Source organism: Triticum dicoccoides, chromosome 7B, assembly GCF_002162155.2.
Source record: "Triticum dicoccoides isolate Atlit2015 ecotype Zavitan chromosome 7B, WEW_v2.0, whole genome shotgun sequence".
Classification (NCBI taxonomy): domain Eukaryota; kingdom Viridiplantae; phylum Streptophyta; class Magnoliopsida; order Poales; family Poaceae; genus Triticum; species Triticum dicoccoides.
In genome coordinates this window covers 354,237,174-354,260,332 of record NC_041393.1, presented here as the reverse complement: position 1 = coordinate 354,260,332, position 23,159 = coordinate 354,237,174, and the positions used below count along the sequence as shown (strand labels likewise).

At 45.2% G+C, this 23,159-nt stretch overlaps 1 protein-coding gene across 3 annotated transcripts in view; it reads left to right on the top strand.

Annotated features, from left to right (window-relative positions):
• LOC119336220 (conserved oligomeric Golgi complex subunit 3-like) overlaps positions 1 to 23,159 on the top strand; it is a 36,457-nt gene that overhangs the window by 11,212 nt on the left and 2,086 nt on the right. For all 3 annotated transcript variants that reach the window (XM_037608228.1, XM_037608227.1, XM_037608229.1), the window contains exons 15-22: positions 5,921 to 6,140; positions 6,916 to 6,993; positions 7,333 to 7,449; positions 7,547 to 7,579; positions 7,692 to 7,778; positions 7,864 to 7,926; positions 10,129 to 10,245; positions 10,670 to 10,762. In XM_037608228.1, coding sequence (XP_037464125.1) covers positions 5,921 to 6,140; positions 6,916 to 6,993; positions 7,333 to 7,449; positions 7,547 to 7,579; positions 7,692 to 7,778; positions 7,864 to 7,926; positions 10,129 to 10,245; positions 10,670 to 10,762 — 808 coding nt within the window. The remainder of the gene's footprint in view (positions 1 to 5,920; positions 6,141 to 6,915; positions 6,994 to 7,332; positions 7,450 to 7,546; positions 7,580 to 7,691; positions 7,779 to 7,863; positions 7,927 to 10,128; positions 10,246 to 10,669; positions 10,763 to 23,159) is intronic.

The following is a 23,159-nucleotide window of genomic DNA, read 5'->3' as shown; positions in this document are numbered from 1 at the left end:
CTCTTGGGCGCCAGATCGACGCCCGAATCGGGCGTTCCTGCCGAAGGATGGGGATTACGGTGGCGGAGCGAACCCACCACCAACCGCGATCGGACTGACGGATCGAGCCGGAACCGAGGAGGATCGACGACCTCTGATACCAAATTGTTATGCCCACGCTATGTTTCTTCCTTGATTACAGATACCAGATTGAAATACAAAAGAAGGAATGAAGAAGACAGTCAAAGGGGAAAAGTGTTCTGTTCTCCTCCCCTCTCTCCTCTGTTCTTTCCACCTACTTATCCCCATTCGTGTCGATGGTTTCTCCTTGCTGGACTCCTTGCTGGGCACGCCAGGCCCTGTCCAGCTGGCGACTGCGTCGAGAGGCCTTGGGCCGTCTTCTTGGGTTGGGCCACCCCATAACACATGGCAACTTCGTTCTTTATTTTGACAGAAAATTGCCGTGTGTGTCAACTAACTTGCCATCCTCGCGTCACTAGAATTGCCATCGAAAAATTCGATTTGCCATGTGCTCGAACCTGACGTCAGGTACTTATCATTTTTGGAGATATAAATGGCAGGGTTGTGATAGGCTTGGCGAGCCAACGTCAAAACTCGGCCACTCTCATGGAGATGAAATCCAAAAGATTTTCGTTGGAGCGTAACCCTCTCAGCGACGTGCCACATCGGAACCCGGGTGTGGTGTCAAATAGGCAATGGCCGGGCCGTCACCCCCTCGGTGGCACGCCATATTTTGATCTGGATACTGTGGCAAGTGAGCAAGTATCGGGTCGTCGCATCCTTAGAGGCGCGCTACATTGCCGCCCATGTGTAGTGGAAAATGAGCAAGGGTCTTCGCATTTGACTCGACGAGTGCGAAGTGTAAGGAAGCTAGCCGAGCCTAGGAGGATTCACTTAGGTAGCTAGAACGTAGGGTCCCTGACAAGTAAGCTCCAGGAGCTAGTTGATACAACGATGAGGAGAGGTGTTGATATCCTTTGCGTCCAAGAAACCAAATGGAGGGGGCAGAAGGCGAAGGAGGTGGAGGATACCGACTTCAAGCTGTGGTACACCGGAACGGTTGCGAACAACAATGGAGTAGGCATTTTGATCAACAAGGGCCTCAAGTATGGAGTGGTAGACGTGAGACGTGGGAAACAGATTATCCTGGTCAAGCTGGTAGTTAGGGACTTAGTTCTCAATGTTATCAGCGCGTATGCCCCGCAAGTAGGCCACAACAAGAACACCAAGAGAGAGTTCTGGGAAGGCATGGAGGACTTGGTTAGGAGTGTACCGATTGGCGAGAAGCTCTTCATAGGAGGAGACCTCAATGGCCATGTGGGTACGTCTAACACAGGTTTTGAAGGGGTGCACGGGGGCTTTTGCCATGGCATCAGGAATCAATAAGGAGAAGATGTCCTAAGCTTTGCTCTAGCCTATGACATGATCGTAGCTAACACCCTCTTTAAAAAGAGAGTATCATAGCTAGTGACTTTTAGTAGTGGTCAACACTCTAGTCAGATTGATTTCATCCTCTCGAGAAGAGAAGACAGGCGCGCGTGCCTAGATTGTAAGATGATACCTGGAGAGAGTGGCTTCCACTTTCGGATTCATGTCCAGCGAGACAAGCATGCCAAAGTCGCTAGAACGAAGTGGTGGAAGCTCAAGGGGAAGGGAGCTCAGACGTTCAAGGCCTTGTGAGGAAGGAGGGATGCAGACAATACGTGGATGAAGATGGCGACTTGCATTCGTAAGGTGCCCTCAGAGGAGTTTGGAGTGTTGAGGGGAAGTAGAAGCAAAGCTAAAGATACCAGGTGGTGGAATGATGATGTCCAGAAGGCTAAAGAAGAAGATTGATTTTTTCAGACGCCTATACATGGATAGGAGTGCAGACAACATAGAGAAGTACAAGATGGCAAAGACGGCTGCAAAGCGAACTGTGAGTGAAGCAAGGGGTCGGGCGTATGAGGACCTCTACCAGCGGTTAGACATGAAGGAAGGCGAAAGGGACATCTATAAGATGACCAAGATTCGAGAGAGGAAGACGAGGGAGGTTGACCAAGTTAAATGCATCAAGGACGGAGCAGACTAGCTCCTGGTGAAGAACGAGGAGATTAAGCATAGATGGCGGGAGTACTTCTACAAGTTGTTCAATGGGGAGAATGAGAGCTTTACCATTGAACTGAACGACTCCTTTGATGATACCAGCAGGCGTTTTGTGCGGCGAATCCAGGAGTCTGAAGTGAAGGAGGCTTTAAAAAGGATGAAAGGAGGCAAGGCGATGAGCCCTGATTGTATCCCCATTGAGGTGTGGAGAGGCCTCGGGGACATAGCAATAGTATGGCTAACCAAGCTTTTCAACCTCATTTTTTGGGCAAACAAGATGCCAGAAGAATGGGGACGGAGTATATTAGTATCAATCTTCAAGAACAAGGGAGATGTTCAGAGTTGTACTAATCACCGTAGAATTAAGCTGATGAGCCATACAATGAAGCTATGGGAGAGTCATTGAGCACCGCTTAAGAAGAATGACAAGCGTGACCAAAAATCAGTTTGGTTTCATGCCTGGGTGGTCGACCATGGAAGCCATTTTCTTGGTACAACTACTTATGGAGAGATACAGGGAGCAAAAGAAGGACCTGCATATGGTGTTCATTGACTTGAAGAAGACCTATGATAAGATACCGCGGAATGTCATGTGGTGGGCCTTGGAGAAACAGAAAGTCCCAACAAAGTACATTGCCCTCATCAAAGACATGTACGATAATGTTGTGACAAGTATTCGAACAAATGATGGCGATACTGATGACTTCCCGATTAAAATAGGACGACACCAGGGGTCAGCTTTAAGCCCTTATCTTTGTGCTTTGGTGATGGATGACGTCAAGGGATATACCGAAAAAGGCTTTCGCCCCGCTTTATATATAAAGCAACAACCATGCATACAACCAACCACCCAACACACGGCACCGACACACCGGACACACAACACACACCGAAGGCAAGATATAAGGGTGCCGCACGACACTACATCACCCTAACGCTACCAAGCACAGTAAAGATAAACAATAAGACCGCTTGAAGACGTCGGCGACCTTCACTATGAGCTAGCCACCATGAAGAAGTGAGGCTGACCCTCAACGTAGCAAAGACTCCAAGACAGTGCCTCCAAGATGGGCACGACACTGGAGTGCTGCCAGCGTCCGATCCAGAAGATCGAGTTTTCACCCGGAGTAAACTGGGGGAGACGTGAGCAGCCGCGACGGAGCCTTGAGGAAGGGAACGACATCCGCGGACGTCGCCACCGTTGGCCGGCCAAAGAAGTGCGCAGGTAATGCACCCCGGCGCTCATCCACCTCCACCAAACCACCACGCCGAACATCGACCACCAACAGCAATGCCACCTGTGTAGCCATGGCTGCCCGCACGCACCCGAGATGCGCGCTCCGCCCATGAACACCGTGCCTCTTGCTGCCAGAGCCGTTACCCTGCAACCAGACAACCCCGAGACCACACAAAGGCCCTAGCTTTGGCCCAACCGGCAGCCCCCGACCGACGGAGCCACCGCAGACACTCCACCCCGAACATCGGCAGACCTGCGCCAACCCGCCCGCAGTCGAGGAAAGGGGGAGGAGGAGTGGACGCATCCGGACCAGCACACTCCTGTGCCGGCAATAGGTGACGTGACCGCATCAAGGCCACCCATCCCTCCTACTACCGAACAACCCCCCTGTCGCCCCACCATGGCAGCCGGCACACATCCTCGTGAGACCACCAACAATCGTGAGCCCATCGACGAGGGACACCAAATCGACCCTTAGCAGTAGCCAAGGGAGCTCACCGGAGATGCCTCCTCGCGCCACCCGTTGACATCCATGCGCCGGACCAGGAAGATCCCAACGCGGACACGACTAGCACGCCCAGCCACTCACTGCCACTGCGTCGCCACCCCCACCAGCCCGTCGCCGAGGCAGGGGCGGCCGCTCGCAGAACATGTTGCCCGCGACCCGCACCACCAGATCGGGTGGATTTGGGCTAGCCACCGCTGCAGCCTGCAATGCCAAGCGTGCTCCGCCTTCATCGATTCCGCCACCCGGCAGGAGCACCTACGCAGCCGCTGTTGCACCGCTGTGCCGTCGGCCCGGCCATGGCTGCATCCCGCGCTGCCTCGACGTGGTTGGGGAGGAAGAAGGGCCCCCGCCGCCGGCCACCACGAGGGGCTTTGCCTTGGCTGTTCGGGCCGGCGGTGGGAGGGGAGAGAGGAGCGAAGGGGGAGAAGGGGCGGGTTGGTGGCGCTGCTACTCGAGTCGCCCGCGGGGACGGCGTGGGGGCCTCTCTTTCTTCACGCCGCTCCGCTCGAGCCAGGTTAAGGGATATACAAGGAGAATCCCATGGTGTATGCTCTTTGCGGATGATGTGGTGCTAGTCAATAATAGTCGGACGGGGGTCAATAGGAAGTTAGAGCTATGGAGACAAACCTTGGAACCGAAAGGTTTTAGACTTAGTAGAACCAAAACCAAGTACATGAGGTGCGGTTTCAGTACTACTACGCACGAGAGGAAGAGGAGGAGGTTAGCCTTGATGGGCAGGTGGTGCCTTAGAAGGACACCTTTTGACATTTGGGTTCAATGTTGTGGAAGGATGGGGGTATCGATGAAGATGTGAACCATCGAATCAAAGCTGGATGGATGAAGTGGCTCCAAGCTTCTGGCATTCTCTGTGATAAGAGAGTGCCACAAAAGCTAAAAGGGAAGTTCTATAGGACGGCGATTCGACCCGCAATGTTGTATGGCGCTGAGTGTTGGCCGACTAAAAGGTGACATGTTCTACAGTTAGGTGTGGCGGAGATGCGCATGTTGAGATGGATGTGTGGCCACACAAGGAAGGACCGATCTGGAATGATGATATACGAGATAGAGTTGGGGTAGCACCGATTGAAGTGAAGCTTGGCCAACATCTTCTGAGATGGTTTGGGCATATCCAGCGCAGGCCTCCAGAAGCTCCAGTGCATAGCGGACGGCTAAAGCGTGCTGATATGTCAAGAGAGGTCGGGGTAGACTGAACTTTTTTTTTTTGAAAGGAAAGCCTTCTGGCACTTTATTGAAAGATTGATAGAGTTACATCTTGGGAGTACATGCTGGAGCAGGAAGTTCGAAATTCGGGGTAGACTGAACTTGACATGGGAGGAGTCCGTAAAGAGAGATCCGAAGGACTGGAGTATCACCAATGAACTAGCCATGGACAGGGGTGCGTGGAAGCTTGCTATCCATGTGCCAGAACCATGAGTTGGCCGCGAGATCTTATGGGTTTCACTTCTAGCCTACCCCAACTTGTTTGGGACTAAAGGCTTTGTTGTTGTACTGGTAGTAGAGTCGTAACTTTCAGTTTCTATATTGAACATTTCAATGAACTTGTATACGAATCTCTTCTAGATATACAAAAAGTATGAACTGGAGCAAACTTCCATAATATCACAACTCATCCGAATATCTTGAAACTTGGAAAAATGAATTTCTTTGTTGAGCCATGAGTAATACTAACAATTTGTCAAAGTTCTATGATACCACTGTGGTATGTAGGCTCGTGTTAGTTGTATCAAAATTAATAATGCGATAGTACAAGGATCCAGAGGATCAGGAAATCGAGCAGAGTCCTAAACTCCTAATGTGTATAACCTGAGAGAACAAAGTAAAGTAGCCAATGAAGAACGGAAGATATAGTATACATTACCTGCTACAAGCATTTAACCTGAAGATGAAGATCAGCTAATAATCTCTTCTGCCTTCTTGGATGAGGTTTCAGTGCATAAAGAACTGTCACTTGTGTCCTGAGAGTAGATATTCAACTTTTATAAACTCAAACTCTGTGATAGTTGATGCATATCTGTTATGAAGACAACTGTTTCATTTAAGTTGATTAACTGAATTGCCTTTTCATTTAGGTGCACACACTTATATGATACTCTGAGGCCTAGACTGATATATGAAGGCAACATTGATTCTCTCTGTGAACTCGTTGACATTCTGAAGGTCGAAGTGTTGGGAGAACAACTGAGTAGACGTGGTAAATCAGCAGCTGGACTCCGTCCAATATTGCAGAGGATACTTGCAGATGTTCTTGAGCGTCTGGCATTTTGTGCTCGGACTCATATTCGTGAGGGGGTACTATTTCAAATCTCTTGTGTGTGGCTGACGTTATGTTTCTTCAGCCTCTTTTGTTTTCGTGTGTACTGTGAGTATGGTTCCTTCAGTCAATCAGCTGTGATGCCCAACTGAAAAAATTATAATGAAAATGTCCTCTTTGCGCACAATAATCCTTTGAACTGCTTGGTATCCATTTTGGTCATCTGTATGAACATGATTTCGCACATGGAAGCCTCTGCATGCATTGCACAGGTAATCGTGAGGAAATCGGAGGTCGGTTGCTTGTTATGAATTGTAAAAGAAGTGTATTTGATTGTGTTATTCTCCTGAAAATGAGCAATTGTTAGCACATTGACGGCTGTTTAAAAACTTGAAAGTTGGACTCAACTCGAAGCCTCTTGAAGTAACATATTGAGAAGCTTAAGCCCATAATTAGATCCCCATAACTCCTCTGTAGCTTACCCATCTTGCTTCTGCACAAGCATGACAGCCCTTAAAAGCTGAACTGGATATGATGATGCTGACTGCCAAGGCTGAGCCATAGGATTGAAAGGTGATCTTCCATGATTAAAGTGGAAGAAACTTGATCAGCAGATCTGAGTTCATAGGATAACACTCTTGCATTACTTTGTTATGAACCTTATGTCATGTTTGCACCTAATGTTTTTTGTTTTCTGTCAAATACCTCATTCCATTGTTTAAACAAGTGCAAGTTCATTTGAAGATGAAACAGCTGCTGTTTTATCTATTGAAACCTTTTACTTAATATTTATCGTCTAACTTTTTTTTCCAGATTGCAAATTTTCGCCCTTCTGACGAAGATCTGGATTATCCTGGAAAACTTGAGAGATCTACAATTTCAAGTGCTAATGTTAGTTTTCTTCTTATCGCAATACAAATTGGTTATTTCCTGTGCAACTCCTTTTGGTTCTATACATTCACTAAAGTACTGTACTATTTTGCTGTATAGTCATGCTTGCACATTCTTGTATCTATATTTTGTCTCATAGATGTGCATGCAAGTTTATGGGTAGATTTTGGACTTAAATGCCCCCCTCCTTGTCTGTATGTGCCAAGATTGCTTTTTCGCATGATGGCTATTTCTGATTTTAAGAAAGCAAATGGCGCTTCTAAGTTCTAACTGAATCAGCATGGGAAGATCTAGTTGAGAAAGGATAACAAATTCTATTGCTTATGTTTCTATTTGTAGGTTAGTGACAACTCAGACATGTATGCAACATGGTACAGACCACTGGAGAAAACAGTTTCGTGCCTGTCAAAGCTATATCACTGCTTGGAATCTTCGGTTTTTACTGGATTAGCCCTTGTATTGTACCTCTCAAAGCTTATGTTGATTTCTCTGGTTAATTCTTCTTTTACTACTTGATGCCCTGTTCATTTGACTTGACATATCACTTTCACAGGAAGCCGTAGAAGTTTGCTCAGCATCCCTTCAGGTCCCTTCTCCTTTTATCATTGTCCATGATCTTAAAAACATGCTATTTGCAGTTTCTGTATATGCAACATCTTATGTTAGTCTTAGAAACCAACTGTTGGTCCTGTGAACAGAGTGCAAGCAAGGTCATTGCAAAAAGAGCAACCCCAATGGATGGACAGCTTTTCCTAATTAAGCACCTTCTCATTTTAAGGGAACAGGTGGGCATACAACTATCTAATAGTCATAATTAAATTCATTGATTACATTAATTCATCTGGTAACTCATTGATTACATGTTTACAGATTGCACCATTTGAGATTGAGTTCTCAGTCACACACAAGGAGCTGGATTTCTCCCATTTGCTGGTATGTGCAACTTTATCTTTTGCATGGGAATGGGAAGTATGGCTTATTTGTGCTGTATTCCATTGCATATTCATGTGAATTTGTTGCTGAAGCCTTGTATTCTGGATTACATTTGCTTTCATTATATATATTTTGCATACTATGTTACTATATTTTGTGCACTTTTTACTAGGGGTGTAGAATAACTTATTCTACACTCACGCTTACTTTAGCATTCCTATATATATATGTATCACATGTACCTGGGTATCACCTATCGAACTGTTGCGTTAAGATTCGGTTCCCTGTACCCAGCTCGCTATTTTCTCTCTTCTAGTGATTTATCTTGCACCCATTGGCCGAACCGTACGTTGCCTATGCGACAGGTTTTATGCGAGCGCAGGCCACCCGTTATATGTATGACGCGCGTTAGGTTTGCTTGTCAACGACACACGCTACGCCATCCGTTCTGCTGACGCTCCTTGCCGGATGCGTCGCGGACAGCTCATACTCATACGGCTCCCTGTGTCCTGCTTCACAGTTCTAGCGCCGATTGCTTGTGTTGACTATACTATGCACCACATGATTTTATCATCGCAACTGGGGCATACCCCAACAGGCATGTCCTTGGCTCGGCATCATCGATGCTGGCTGCAGAGTGTGCCATCCGTCACCACATTCTCTAGGTACCGGCCACGCTTGATCTGGACGGTCAACATGTGCGGCGATTATGATGTCTGATCTGGGAGCCAGGGTAGTTGTATCTGCAGCAGGGGGCTCAGCAGGCATACAACAGCGAGATCCTAGGATGTCACATCTTCTACTTTTATACTGAGAGAAAGGGAGATAAAGAGGACACAACCACCATTGTCACACAACCGTGCTCCATCTCCTAGAGTGCCGCCCAGCTCGGTCATTGGATCGGGGAGCACTGCCGCGTGATGTGGTTGCATATTGGGCAGGGGCGAAGCGAAGCCGGCGCCGCTTGCGGTGGGGATGCAGGAGAAGTGGAGGTGGAGGGAGTCGGCACCACGAGGGTGGAAGAGGGGCAACACGGTGCGGGCTGTGGGAATGAGCAGCCAGCAGCCGCTGTGGGGGTGTATCACGGTCATATAGTGGAATTCAGAGAAACAACAAGATACAGACATGATCATCTCACAATATAGCGAATCCAGAGGCCTCTCCTAATTATGATACGAGATCACATGGGAATGCTGGAGACTGACCATGAACAGTGGCGGCTAAGGTTCGACCCAGAAGGCAAAAGATGCCAACTAGGGTTTTCAGTCGCTGGTTATATAGTCCAGAGAGCAGGTAATGGAGTAAAAGTAAAAGACATCAAAAGCAGAAAGGTAAAAGCACTTTGTCGCGGAGGATTACGTGATGGATGTGGACACACAAGAAAGGATAGTGTACGAGGATATACGTAATAGAGTTGGGGTAGCACTGATTGAAGAGAAGCTTGTCCAACATCGTCTGAGATGGTTTGGGCATATGCAACGCAGGTCTCTAGAAGCGCCAGTGCATAGTGGACGGTTAAGCGTGCTGATAATGTCAAGAGAGGTCAGAGTAAACCAAACTTGACATAGGAGGAGTCCGTTAAGAGAGATCTGAAGGATTGGAATATTACCAAAGAACTAGACATGGTCAGGGTTGCATGGAAGTTAGCTATTCTCGTGCCAGAACCATGAGTTGGTTTCGAGATCTTATGGTTCCAACTCTAGCCTACCCCAACTTGTTTGGGACTAAAAGGCGTCTCATTGTGATGAGATCATAAAAGTTTGTACTCCCTCTGGTCCAAAATAAGTGTCGCAGTTTTGAACTAAGGTTCAAAACCGCGACACTTATTTTGGATCGGAGGGAGTACTTATTACCAACAAGGTGTCTTGTTTCCTTTTGCTATATTTCAGTATAGAAGTGATCTGTTGGCAATACCAAATAAGATGCACCTATAATCTTGTCTTCTTTAGAGAAAACTTAAACCCTATGTTTTTCAAATGCACTCCCTACTTTTTCTTTGCATCTATCTGTAGTGAGCTTGGATTTTTGGAAGCTTGATTAAGGTTTTCAATAGTGTAATATCATTTTGACTTAATCATGTGATCTCCACAGGACCAAAGCTTTTTTTATTATCATTTAGCTATCATCATGCTGACGTTATTTATCATGTTAGTTGATCATATTTCCTAGATAACTAAAACAAATCACGTGCTCCTTTTACAGGATCACTTAAGAAGGATTCTCAGGGGCCAGGTCTCATTATTTGACTGGTCAAGGTCAACATCACTTGCTAGGACCTTTTCTCCCCGCATTTTGGAGAACCAAATTGACGCCAGAAAAGTAAGCAACTTGAACCGACAGAATTTTGCCTTTTGGCTTACAAGTGATCATTTGCTATCAAGTGTAAGATGTTTTTGTTATTCTCCCATCGTTTGTACTATTAAGTTTCATGCACCAATCGGTAGAGTCAAAGTCTGAACCGATGGAGAAGACTTACTTCAACAGCTACTAGAAAGCGGCATTCCATATCGTGACAATTGGAAATAAAGTGTGCAGATGTGGATGCATTTGTGTGCATAAGTCGGACTTTGCCTGTGCTGATGTACAAATGCATCTTGACATGTCATGAAGCTGTTGACAGTTGCTAATGTCTAAAATATGGCAACACTGAATACTCAAACATGATTGTTTAACCATTTGCGCTCGCATCCACTTTCAATTTTGTTGACCAGCTAACTTCCCTGCGAATACTCTTTTATTTCAGGAACTGGAGAAAGGCCTTAAATCTACTTGTGAAGAGTTTATAATGTCCATCACTAAACTAGTAGTGGACCCAATGCTTTCTTTTGTTACTAAGGTACGGTTAATCGAAAATTAGCCCTTTGTATTTTGTTTTGCTGTAATAAAAAGTTCACTTTTCTCCCCACCGTTTCCTAAATAACACACAAAAGTTCCATTTAGTCTATTTGACCTCTAAAGTTGGGTCACATCCTTGGCCTCACCTTCCCGAAGCGTGGGTTTGTTTGCTTTACTAGTTTTGTTCTCTCTATGCCAAACCCTTCTCTTTCTCGTAAGAATGAGGTATAGGTAGGGCTAACACCGAGGCTGGTTTTAGGGTCTTTTTTATGCCATCCTGCTTTGCCCATGTGGCCTTCCCTTCAACTGGTTTTGGAGGCAGGTGCATTCTTGGTCTTGACACAGATAGGGCTAAGGACTTGCCGGTGTGTTCGGACCTCCTGCGCAGCGCTCCTCCGCGCGACTGGACATGGTGCCAGTCTGCTGGGGGTCTCCCAGCTGCATCCTGCGCAGGATCCAGATGAACTTGGGATCTGGTTATTGAACTTGCTGCTCTGCTACTGCTTCAGGTTTGTCTCATGCTGCCGGCAGAATAGAGTTGCACTGTGAAAGATCGTGGATGTCACCTGGGGGGGTGAATAGGTGCTTTAAAATAATTACCGTTTAGGCTTGAACAAATGCGGAATAAACCTAGTGGTTAATTTGTCAAGCACAAAACCTACAACAACTAGGCTCATCTATGTGCACCAACAACTTATGCTAAGCAAGATAAGCAACTATGTGATAGCAAGATATATGACAAAGAACAATATGGTTATCACAAAGTAAAGTGCATAAGTAAAGGGGTTCGGGTAAGAGATAACCGAGGCACACGGAGACGACGATGTACCCCGAAGTTCACACCCTTGCGGATGCTAATCTCCGTTTGGAGCGGTGTGGAGGCACAGTGCTCCCCAAGAAACCACTAGGGCCACCGTAATCTCCTCACGTCCTCGCACAATGCAAGATGCCATGATTCCACTAAGGGACCCTTGAGGGCGGTCACCGAACCCGTACAAATGGCAACCCTTGGGGGCAGTCACCGAACCCGTACACTTTGGCAACCCTTGGGGGCGGTCACCGGTACCCGTCAAATTGCTCGGGGCGATCTTCACAACCTAATTGGAGACCCCGACGCTTGCCCGGAGCTTTACACCACAATGATTGAGCTCCAAGCACCACCAACCGTCTAGGGCGCCAAAGCACCCAAGAGGAACAAGCTTAAGGGCACCAAGCACCCAAGAGTAATAAGCTTCTCAACTTGAAACTTCCACGTATCACCGTGGAAAACTCAAACCGATGCACCAAATGCAATGGCAAGGGCACACGGAGTGCCCAAGTCCTTCTCTCTCAAATCCCACCGAAGCAACTAATGCTAGGGAGGAAAATGAGAGGAAGAACAAGAAGGAGAACACCAAGAACTTCAAGATCTAGATCCAAGGGTTCCCCTCACATAGAGGAGAAAGTGATTGGTGGAAATGTGGATCTAGATCTCCTCTCTCTTTTCCCCCCAAAACTAGCAAGAATCCATGGAGGGATTGAGAGATAGCAAGTTCGGAGAAGGTCAACAATGGGGAAAGAACACGAGCTCAAAGGATAAGGTTCAATGGAAAGGAAGACCCCCTTTTATAGGAGGGGGAAAATCCAACCGTTATGAGCTCAGCCCGCACACGAGCGGTACTACCGCTCCACGAGCGGTACTACCGCTCCACGAGTGCTACTACCGCTCGGGCGGAAGAAGCAGGGAAAAGGAGCAGCAAAACACGAACCTTGGGGCGGTAGTACCGCTTATAAGCGGTACTACCGCTCACCCCAGCGGTACTACCGCTGGAGGAGCAGAACACGGGTCCAAAAGAGGCAGGGCAAAGCAGAGTACGGCGGCAGTAATGCAGTAGCGGTACTACCGCCCGACCGGAGCGGTACTACCGCTTATAGGCGGTACTACCGCCCAATCGGGGCGGTACTACCTCTTATAGGCGGAACTGCCATGCCTTACTGCCGTGCAACTACTGCTAAACCCGACATGAAAAGAGCAAGACTCAAAATCGAGGCGGTAGTAGAGCGGTACTGGAGCGGTACTACAGCTTGACGCTACAAGCGGTACTACCACTGCCACCGCGGTACTACTGCAGGAGAAAACAGAACTGCCATAACTTCGTCATATGAGCTTCGAATTGAGCAAACTCAAGCTTGTTGGATACAAGACAACGAGTAGCATCAAAACAGCGACTGGTTATAGTAAGAAGAGGCAGGGAGGTATGCCTAAGATATAGAGGAGTGAACACTCCATCAGAGAAGAACCGGCAGAACCTCCAACATCGAAAACATCATAGAAGATGCATGTGAACTCCGTTTTCGATGAACTCGAGCTTGTCATTAAGATGATCATAAGCTCCAAATCTCACAAGGAGAAGAACCAAACAAAAACCAATAAAGATGATGCAAGGATGCAATAGTTTGAGCTCTCTACGAACGATACGATCAAGCAACTCATCGAGAGCCCCCCTTGATAGTACGGCAATCGATCCTAAAACCCGGTCTCCCAACTACGACCATGAGACCGGTAAAATAGAAAACCTATCAAGGGCAAACCTTTGCCTTGCACAAAGTCCATTTGTGCTAGATGATGACGATCTTGACTCCCTCAAGTTGGACCATCTTTCTTGATTGCGTTGGCGCGATGAAGACTAGTTGATTGCTCCCCCATACTCCACTGTGGGTGAGCCTCTCTTCCGCACATCTTCACAAGTCCATTGTCACCACGATGGACGACAAGCTTCAAGCATTTGATCTCTTCATGATGCTTCACTTGAACTTGCACACCACAACCTAACCCCACAAAGAACTCTCACGAAGATCATGGGTTAGTACACAAAGCGTAATTGACAGTGCTTACCATACCATGGGATCGCTTGATCCCTCTCGATACATATTCTATGCTTTGTGTGTTGATCAATTTGATTCACTCTTTGACTTAGTCTTGATCAACCTTGAATTTTTCCAACTCTCTTCATTTGGATGATGTCTTGAAGGTAAACATGAATGATCACACAATCTTCTTTTTCAAGACATGCTTGCAATAAGCTCAACACTCACATGACCAATCTTTGGATAATTCCTTAATAGCACCTTGGGCAACTCATAAACTCCTTGAAACCAACACATGGAATTCAAGAAAAGCCTATGGACAAATCCTTCAAATATAACTCAAGACAACCATTAGTCCATAGAGATTGTCACCAATTACCAAAACCAAATATGGGGGCACCGCATGTTCTTTCAATCTTCCTCATTTTGGTAATTGATGACAATCACTTTCAAAAGAGTTTATATAAGGAATTATGCATCACCATGCAATGCAATAATAGTGCAATGAATGAAATGCAAATGCTAAGGAACAAAACCAAAGCAAGAGGAGATAGCTCTCTAAACTTCTCCACAAAACTCTCTGAAACTTCTCCCCCATTGGCATTGATTGCCAAAATGGGCGAAAAGCTTAGAAGGCCAATATAAATTGTGGTCCTCCATAAATTGTGTATTTCTCAACAAGAGAGTGAAATGCAATACACATATCCAACTGCCAATACATGGAGGAAGACAAACTATATTGATGCCCAAAGATCGCAACAGAAAGATATGCCACAAAGACATAACAAAGAGAGACACAAGCAATCAGAAGATACCAATTGAAGCAAGCAATCAACGGATATCAATTGAACCAACTAGACCAATGATCCTACATGCCACAAGAATAAAGATATTATGAAAAGCGCAAAGGAGTGTTCTAAAGAAACTAGAGAAGCTCCCCATGATTTGTGCACACATAGGAATTTTTGTATTTGAATACAAAGTGCACAAAATAGGATCATAGCTCCCCCAAAATCAATAAAAACTCACATCCAGTGCAAGTGAGCATATAGGAAACAAAGCTTAGCGCTTGCAACAAGCACATGGTTGAGCAACATGTAAAAAAGGCAACTTAAGAATAGGCTCAACCAAAAAGATGCGTGTGAGTCATGGCGAAGCACTTGAGAAAACTAAAATTAGGATGAGCATTAAGCATCAACATAGTCTTGAAAGAATGAGGCACACGGTGCAAGGCCTATCATTCCCACACACAATTGGCAAATGGGTTCACAAGCTTATTAATAAGCAAAAGAAAACCTATGCTTGTGACAACCCGTGGTGAAGATAGACGAGGGGAGGCTCATCAAGACGAGGGATACCAATTAAGATGGCAAAAACCTCGTAAAGATAAGCAAGAGGAAAATAATCTTCACCACACAAAAGTGCAACAAGATGCAGCGATAGAGGACACACACTCAAGGCAAAAGCTTTCACGGAGCCACCAAAGAAATAACAAAAGAAAGACAAGGTGGACGTGAAAGAAAGGATATCATCTAGAGATGTAGTTTCTCTCAAGTGTATAAGGTTCTAGGTAGATGAAATCATGATGATATATATCTACAAAGAAGGATGTACACCCAAAATAGCTACAACATGAAGGAACAAGATATCCAACAGGAAGTCATAGATATACCAATAAGATATTTGCTTGGAAGCATAGCACATGGCTAGATAAGGTCTTATTGTATATAAATGAATTCCTACCACACAACCATCAAAGACATCACAACTAGCAACATGAGATCATCGTTGAGATGCTTTGAGAAAGGAAACAAGTATCACAAGATGGAATGAATATCATGCCAAGATGCAACCTACACAAAGTTGAATGCAAGAAAAGAATGCATGAATAGATACTTGTTACCGAGATATCATTGGAAGGATGTAGAAGAAACCAATTGAAGGTAATAGATAGTAGTTCATTGAGTATCCTAGCTTGACTCCAATAAGCACATGGTGACACCACCTTCCTTGTGAATGAGCCGAGCATCTAATGCATCTCTAGTTGTTCCTAGAACAACACCACAAACAAAATGGTACCCAAACTCGTTGGGACCAAAGAGTTAGCAAACCAACAATACATATGACAAACTCCACATAAATATGTGCATATAGATATGAAAATGAATTTCATGCACATCTCATCCAATTTTATACTTGGTGGAGTTTTCCCTATATATTGGGTCAAAGAGAGAAAGCATGCCAAAAAATCTACATGAAGTTAATATGCATGCTCAAGACCATAGTTTTTAAGGCGGTAAGGCGACCTAAGGCGCTGGGGGGGCGCCTTATCGCCTAGGCGACGCCTAAGCGCCTAAGGCGGACGCCTAAGCGCCTAAGGCGGGCATATTTGTAAGGCGCTGGGGGGGCGCCTTATCGCCTAAGCGTCCAAGGCGGGACGCCTTAAAAACAATGCTCAAGACTTTCAAGAACCGATACCAAAATACAAGGAAATACCAAGTGAAAAAAATACCAAAAGGAGAAATCATCATTTGAAAGATATCATTAAAAGATACATCAAGGAATGAGATATCCATTGAAACCCACAAAACGATATCAAACTACCAAAAGAGAGGATGGTTCCAAACAAACCAAGCTCTTTACAAAGTTTCATGATGGCACAAGTACAAAAAAGAAACGGCTTGCCGTCCACCAACACACACTTAAAATGGATTACAAGTTTAGTGTTTTATAGAAAATAGGATAGCTCCCCCACGAGTTGTGCATTATAGAGAATTTGCATTTGAATACAAAATACACAAGGTAGGATCACCACGTTCACTATATCAAGGAAAACATTAGACAAGATCAAGAAAACAGCAAGATCCTCAAGTGGCACGGAAGGCAATGGGAGTTGACACAAACTTGGCAAGAGATAAGGCAAATAAAAAGCGAACGCCAACGTGAAGATGATCAATAATTTCTACCACACATAAGTGAGTACCAATTGTCAAAAGACAAGAAGTATTTGGAAATAATTCCCGGTGGTAGATAGCAAGGATATCCGACATCATCTTCACACCAAACACAAGCAAATTGCAACTTGTAGAGCTAACATGCCACCTAGGAACAAGATAATTTACAATATCAATTCTAGGTGACAATATCTCAAATGTACACATTTTCTAGGCTAGTAATATACACATAGAATATTACTCCCCCATAATGTGATACCAATTAAAGATAAACAAGAGGCAAAATAAAGACCCAACATGAGATAATTAATGGACAAATTAGAATTTGAATTTCTCATGAGAAGACATACCACATAGAGACTAGATAATCTTGTAATATAAATACTAGATGGTATTACTCATGTACACACATTTATAGGATTGTGAGGTGTACAAAGCACATCACTCCCCCATAATGGGATATTCCATTAATCTCTCACAAGAGCCAACTGAGATACAAACAAGATGCATAAAGGCTCAACGAACGACACACATGTACATGAAGTGCAAACCAACATACATAAACTTGATTACTCAAGAAAAACAATTTGGAGACACAACACATACAAACACATGCAAGAAACAAAACCAAAACATGCAAAGGGGCAAGTAACTTTTAATGTAAACAATTTAAGTACAAGTTACTGCAAGGAGGCACATTGGATATAAGATAGAAACTTGATAACCCAATTGACTTGGCTTGAGACAATAAGAATGATGAAGTCCTCTTAATTCTTCATAATGTAGCCAAATCTCCAATAACCTCCAACAATACCTATTGATCAAGTTTGAGCTAGTTGGTCCCCAACCAAGTTGGGTCCTAAGAGGTTAGTCACAATAGGCTTGGCTACCCAAATGGTTCTTTGCTTCAAACCGCTTTGAGTACCAACAAACTTGGCAACCACATTGCCAACCTTATCCTTCCCAAGAGAATAGACATCATCAATAATAATTGGGTTGGATAAGTTACCACTAGTGCATGAAGAAGCGAGGTGACCTTTCTCACGACATATGTAGCAACATCTACTCTTCACTTTATTCTCACTTGATTTCTCAACTTGAGAAGCATTAGCTTGAGTCTTCTTGGGAAGAGGCCTTTCTTCAACTTGAGGTTGAGCATGAGAATGCACTTGTAGCCGCTTCCCTTGTTGCTTGTCACTAACGGCCTTCTTCTTCAATGGGCAAGATCTAACATGATGCCCTTCAATTTTGCACTTGAAGCAAGGCCGAATTCTTGACGTGTTCTTGGCCCTTCTTGTTCATCTTAGACTTCTTGTTGGAGTTGAATCCAAGTCCACTTTTGTCATTGGGGGATTTTTGCACACTCAAGATATTGTTGAGTGTGAATTTCTCTTCATGACACTTTTCCATGTCTTTCTTCAAAGAAGTGACTTGGGCCTTGAGTTCTTTGATTTTCTCTACATGGTTAGTCTCAACACAAGTACTAGAGGAAGTAAAGCTTCATCATTGGAGCAACAAGGCAAGGAAAGCAATTCATCACAAGATGTACCAATGTTATGCATAGACGAATTACGAGGACTAACACAAAGCAATATAGCATTTTGACTAAAAGTAGTGCTAATGTCCACATGAGGCTCACTCGATGTTACCTTAACAATCATAGCCTCGTGAGCTAACTTTAGCACATTATGGGATACTAGGAGATCATCATGAGAGCTTGTGAGCTTTACATGATTTTCTTCCAACATCCCATAATTGCTAGATAGCAACTCAAGTTGAGCCCTTAGCTCAACGTTCTCCTTCAATATGGATGCTTCACAAGAGATAGAGTTAGTAGCACAAGCATCATCATTAGCAACAAGAAGAGAAGACAACTTGGCAAGCTCTTTTGAATATGAAGCTTTAAGTTGAGCATGAGACTCGGTGAGTTTGATGAGCTCACCCTTAATGACCCTTGAGCCATTTTCGAGGTGCTCAAAGTCCTCAAGGAGTTTAACATGCGCCACTTCAAGCTCTTCATTTTTAGTTTCAAAATCATTGGCCACCTCAAGAGCTCTATCACGAGATTCCCTCACTCTAGATAATTCTAGAGCAAAAGTCTCCTCAAGAGATTCCTTGGTGGTTTGTTTAAGTTCAAGAGCTTGAGAGAGGTCCGCAATCTCATTAGCGTAATCACGCTCATGACCTTCCATTTGATCAATGGTGACCTCATGCTCCTCAAGACGAGATTCCAACTCATCAATATATTTCTTGCCCTCAATAGCAATAGACATGATTTCCATGAAGTTGGAACGAGCAATTTTATTCTTAAGAAGAGCTTTAAAAATCATTTCCCCCTTAATTTTTAAGGAGGCAACATTATCATTCTCTTCATCATAATCAACATCATCATCATTCTTGCCATCATCAATATCATCACAAGATATATTGGGATTCAAAGTGGGAGATACCTTTGAAGCCTTGGCCATAAGGCAAAATGCAATAGATGATGATGTAGGATCCCTTGAAACATCATTCAAGACCGCATCTTGTTCCATGGAGTGTTGGGTTTCCTCTACATTGTTAGCACAACAACTCGAGGAAAAACATGCATTTTTATTATGGCAACAAGATATAGCAAGCATATCATCATGAGATTTAGTCAAGCAATTTCTACATGATATGCAAGGACTATCAACACAAGCATGTGAAGCATGTAAGGTGCTCGAAGTGTTAAAGTCCAAAGAAAGACCATTGCAATAAGATAATGATGAAGGATTATCAAGAACAAGCACACTATCATCATTGCAATGACCACCACTACTCACCCCAACATTACCTTGTGGCAATTCACATGTAGGTGAAGTAGAAGAAGTTGAGAAGGCAACACGGCCGGAGGTGGAGGGAGAACAATCATCCCCACAAATCTTGGACACACCATATTTATCTTGAAGCTTTCTCCATAACTCATGAGCATCCCGGAACGGCATGAGTTGAAATATAACTACATTGCTCAAAGCATCGAAAAGCACATTAGAAGCTTGAGCATTGAGATAAGAGTTTTTCTCATCCTCTAAAGATAATCTTTGGGGATTCTTTGGAGGAGAAAAACCCATATCTACAATTCGCTCTAGATTTGGGTCCATGACCCTAAAGAGATAAAGCATGCGAATTACCCAAACATCAAAATTTGTGCCATCGAAACTAAGAGTGTCAGAGAATCCTAATCCCCTAGTCGACATCTTTACTCTCTAGGCGGTTAAGCCTAACAAAGAGAGACGAGGCTCTGATACCAATTGAAAGATCGTGGATGTCGCCTAGAAGGGGGGGGGGTGAATAGGCGCTTTAAAATAATTACGGTTTAGGCTTGAACAAATGCGGAATAAACCTAGTGGTTAATTTGTCAAGCACAAAACCTACAACAACTAGGCTCACCTATGTGCACCAACAACTTATGCTAAGCAAGATAAGCAACTATGTGATAGCAAGATATATGACAAAGAACAATATGGCTATCACAAAGTAAAGTGCATAAGTAAAGGGGTTCGGGTAAGAGATAACCGAGGCACGCGGAGACGACGATGTATCCCGAAGTTCACACCCTTGCGGATGCTAATCTCTGTTTGGAGCGGTGTGGAGGCACAATGCTCCCCAAGAAGCCACTAGGGCCACCGTAATCTCCTCACGCCCTCGCACAATGCAAGATGCCGTGATTCCACTAAGGGACCCTTGAGGGCGGTCACCGAACCCGTACAAATGGCAACCCTTGGGGGCGGTCACCGAACCCGTACACTTTGGCAACCCTTGGGGGCGGTCACCGGTACCCGTCAAATTGCTCGGGGCGATCTCCACAACCTAATTGGAGACCCCGACGCTTGCCCGGAGCTTTACACCACAATGATTGAGCTCCAAGCACCACCAACCGTCTAGGGCGCCAAAGCACCCAAGAGGAACAAGCTCAAGGGCACCAAGCACCCAAGAGTAATAAGCTTCTCAACTTGAAACTTCCACGTATCACCGTGGAGAACTCAAACCGATGCACCAAATGCAATGTCAAGGGCACACAGAGTGCTCAAGTCCTTCTCTCCCAAATCCCACCGAAGCAACTAATGCTAGGGAGGAAAATGAGAGGAAGAACAAGAAGGAGAACACCAAGAACTCCAAGATCTAGATCCAAGGGGTTCCCCTCACATAGAGGAGAAAGTGATTGGTGGAAATGTGGATCTAGATCTCCTCTTTCTTTTTCCCCCAAAACTAGCAAGAATCCATGGAGGGATTGAGAGATAGCAAGCTCGGAGAAGGTCAACAATGGGGGAAGAACACGAGCTCAAAGGATAAGGTTCAATGGGGAGGAAGACCCCCTTTTATAGGAGGGGGAAAATCCAACCGTTATGAGCTCAGCCCGCACACTAGCGGTACTACCGCTCGGGCGGAAGAAGCAGGGAAAAGGAGCAGCAAAACACGAACCTTGGGGCGGTAGTACCGCTTATAAGCGGTACTACAGCTCACCCCAGCGGTACTACCGCTGGAGGAGCAGAACACGGGTCCAAAAGAGGCAGGGCAGAGCAGAGTACGGCGGCAGTAATGCAGTAGCAGTACTACCGCCCGACCGGAGCGGTACTACCGCCCAATCGGGGGTACTACCGCTTGACGCTACAAGCTTGTTGATACTCCACCGCGGTACTACCGCAGGGAGAAAACAAAACTGCCATAACTTCTTCATATGAGCTCCGAATTGAGCAAACTCAAGCTTGTTGGATACAAGACAACGAGTAGCATCAAAACAGCGACTGGTTATAGTAAGAAGAGGCAGGGAGGTATGCCTAAGATATAGAGGAGTGAACACTCCATCAGAGAAGAATCGGCAGAACCTCCAACATCGAGAACATCATAGAAGATGCATGTGAACTCCGTTTTCGATGAACTCGAGCTTGTCATCAAGATGACCATAAGCTCCAAATCTCACAAGGAGAAGAACCAAACAAAAACCAATAAAGATGATGCAAGGATGCAATGGTTTGAGCTCTCTACGAACGATACGATCAAGCAACTCATCGAGAGCCCCCCTTGATAGTACGGCAATCGATCCTAAAACCCGGTCTCCCAACTACGACCTTGAGACCGGTAAAATAGAAAACCTATCAAGGGCAAACCTTTGCCTTGCACAAAGTCCACTTGTGCTAGATGATGACGATCTTGACTCCCTCAAGTTGGACCACCTTTCTTGATTGCGTTGGCGCGATGAAGACTAGTTGATTGCTCCCCCATACTCCACTGTGGGTGAGCCTCTCTTCCGCACATCTTCACAAGTCCATTGTCACCACAATGGACGACAAGCTTCAAGCATTTGATCTCTTCGTGATGCTTCACTTGAACTTGCACACCACAACCTAACCCCACAAAGAACTCTCACGAAGATCATGGGTTAGTACACAAAGCGTAATTGACAGTGTTTACCATACCATGGGATCGCTTGATCCCTCTCGGTACATATTCTACGCTTTGTGTGTTGATCAACTTGATTCACTCTTTGACTGAGTCTTGATCAACCTTGAATCTTTCCAACTCTCTTCATTTGGATGATGTCTTGAAGGTAAACATGAATGATCACACAATCTTCTTCTTCAAGACATGCTTGCAATAAGCTCAACACTCACATGACCAATCTTTGGATAATTCCTTAATAGCACCTTGGTCAACTCATAAACTCCTTGAAACCAACACATGGACTTCAAGAAAAGCCTATGGACAAATCCTTCAAATATAACTCAAGACAACCATTAGTCTATAAAGATTGTCATCAATTACCAAAACCAAACATGGGGCACCGCATGTTCTTTCACCCTGCCCAGCTGGAACCTGTTTGATATTCTGCCTCAAGGAAGGGGAGCACTCCAAGCGCATGGGGTTATACAGCTGGATGACCAGATGTCCAACTTGGCATGTCAAAATTTACAAGGAAAAGCAGTCGTACAACCAAAGAGTTACCAACGGTACACATCAAGAAGTGCGGAATTGGCAACCATTAGCAGGAATAGAAGACACTGGTGCGTGCATAGTACGTAGCTCAAGACCAGCCCGTACCCAATTCCCCACTTATCACCTCCCCATTCTGCCCCTAATCCTAAATTATAATCGTCTGTTCTGCCTGTTGTCATTGTTTACAAGGTGGTAAAGCGACCTAAGGCGAGCACCACCCGCTCTGACGCCTAAGCGCCTAAAGCAGGCATATTTCCAAGCCGCTGTCAGGGCGCCTTATCGCTTAACCGTCTAAAGCAGGACGCCTTAGAAACAAGGCATGTTCTTTTGCCGTTAGTTTGACGAGCGTTTCTTTCAAGGGGACTGATCGTATGTCATGAGCACTGAGAGCAAGCTCAGGTGGCCGTTGAGCGTGTGGGCGCATGGCTGTGTATAGGTCTTCTACGTGCAGAGTATCATGGGAGTGGAAGGGAAAGATGGAGGGGAGAAAGGTCTTCTACATGCAGAGCCATGGAAGTTGGAGGGATGACAGAGACAAGTAGAGAGGACGGGAGATAGAAGAAGGGTGACATGGACACCATGATGTGCAAAATAAAACCAGGTTACATGACTTTCATATGTGGCCAATATACTCGAACT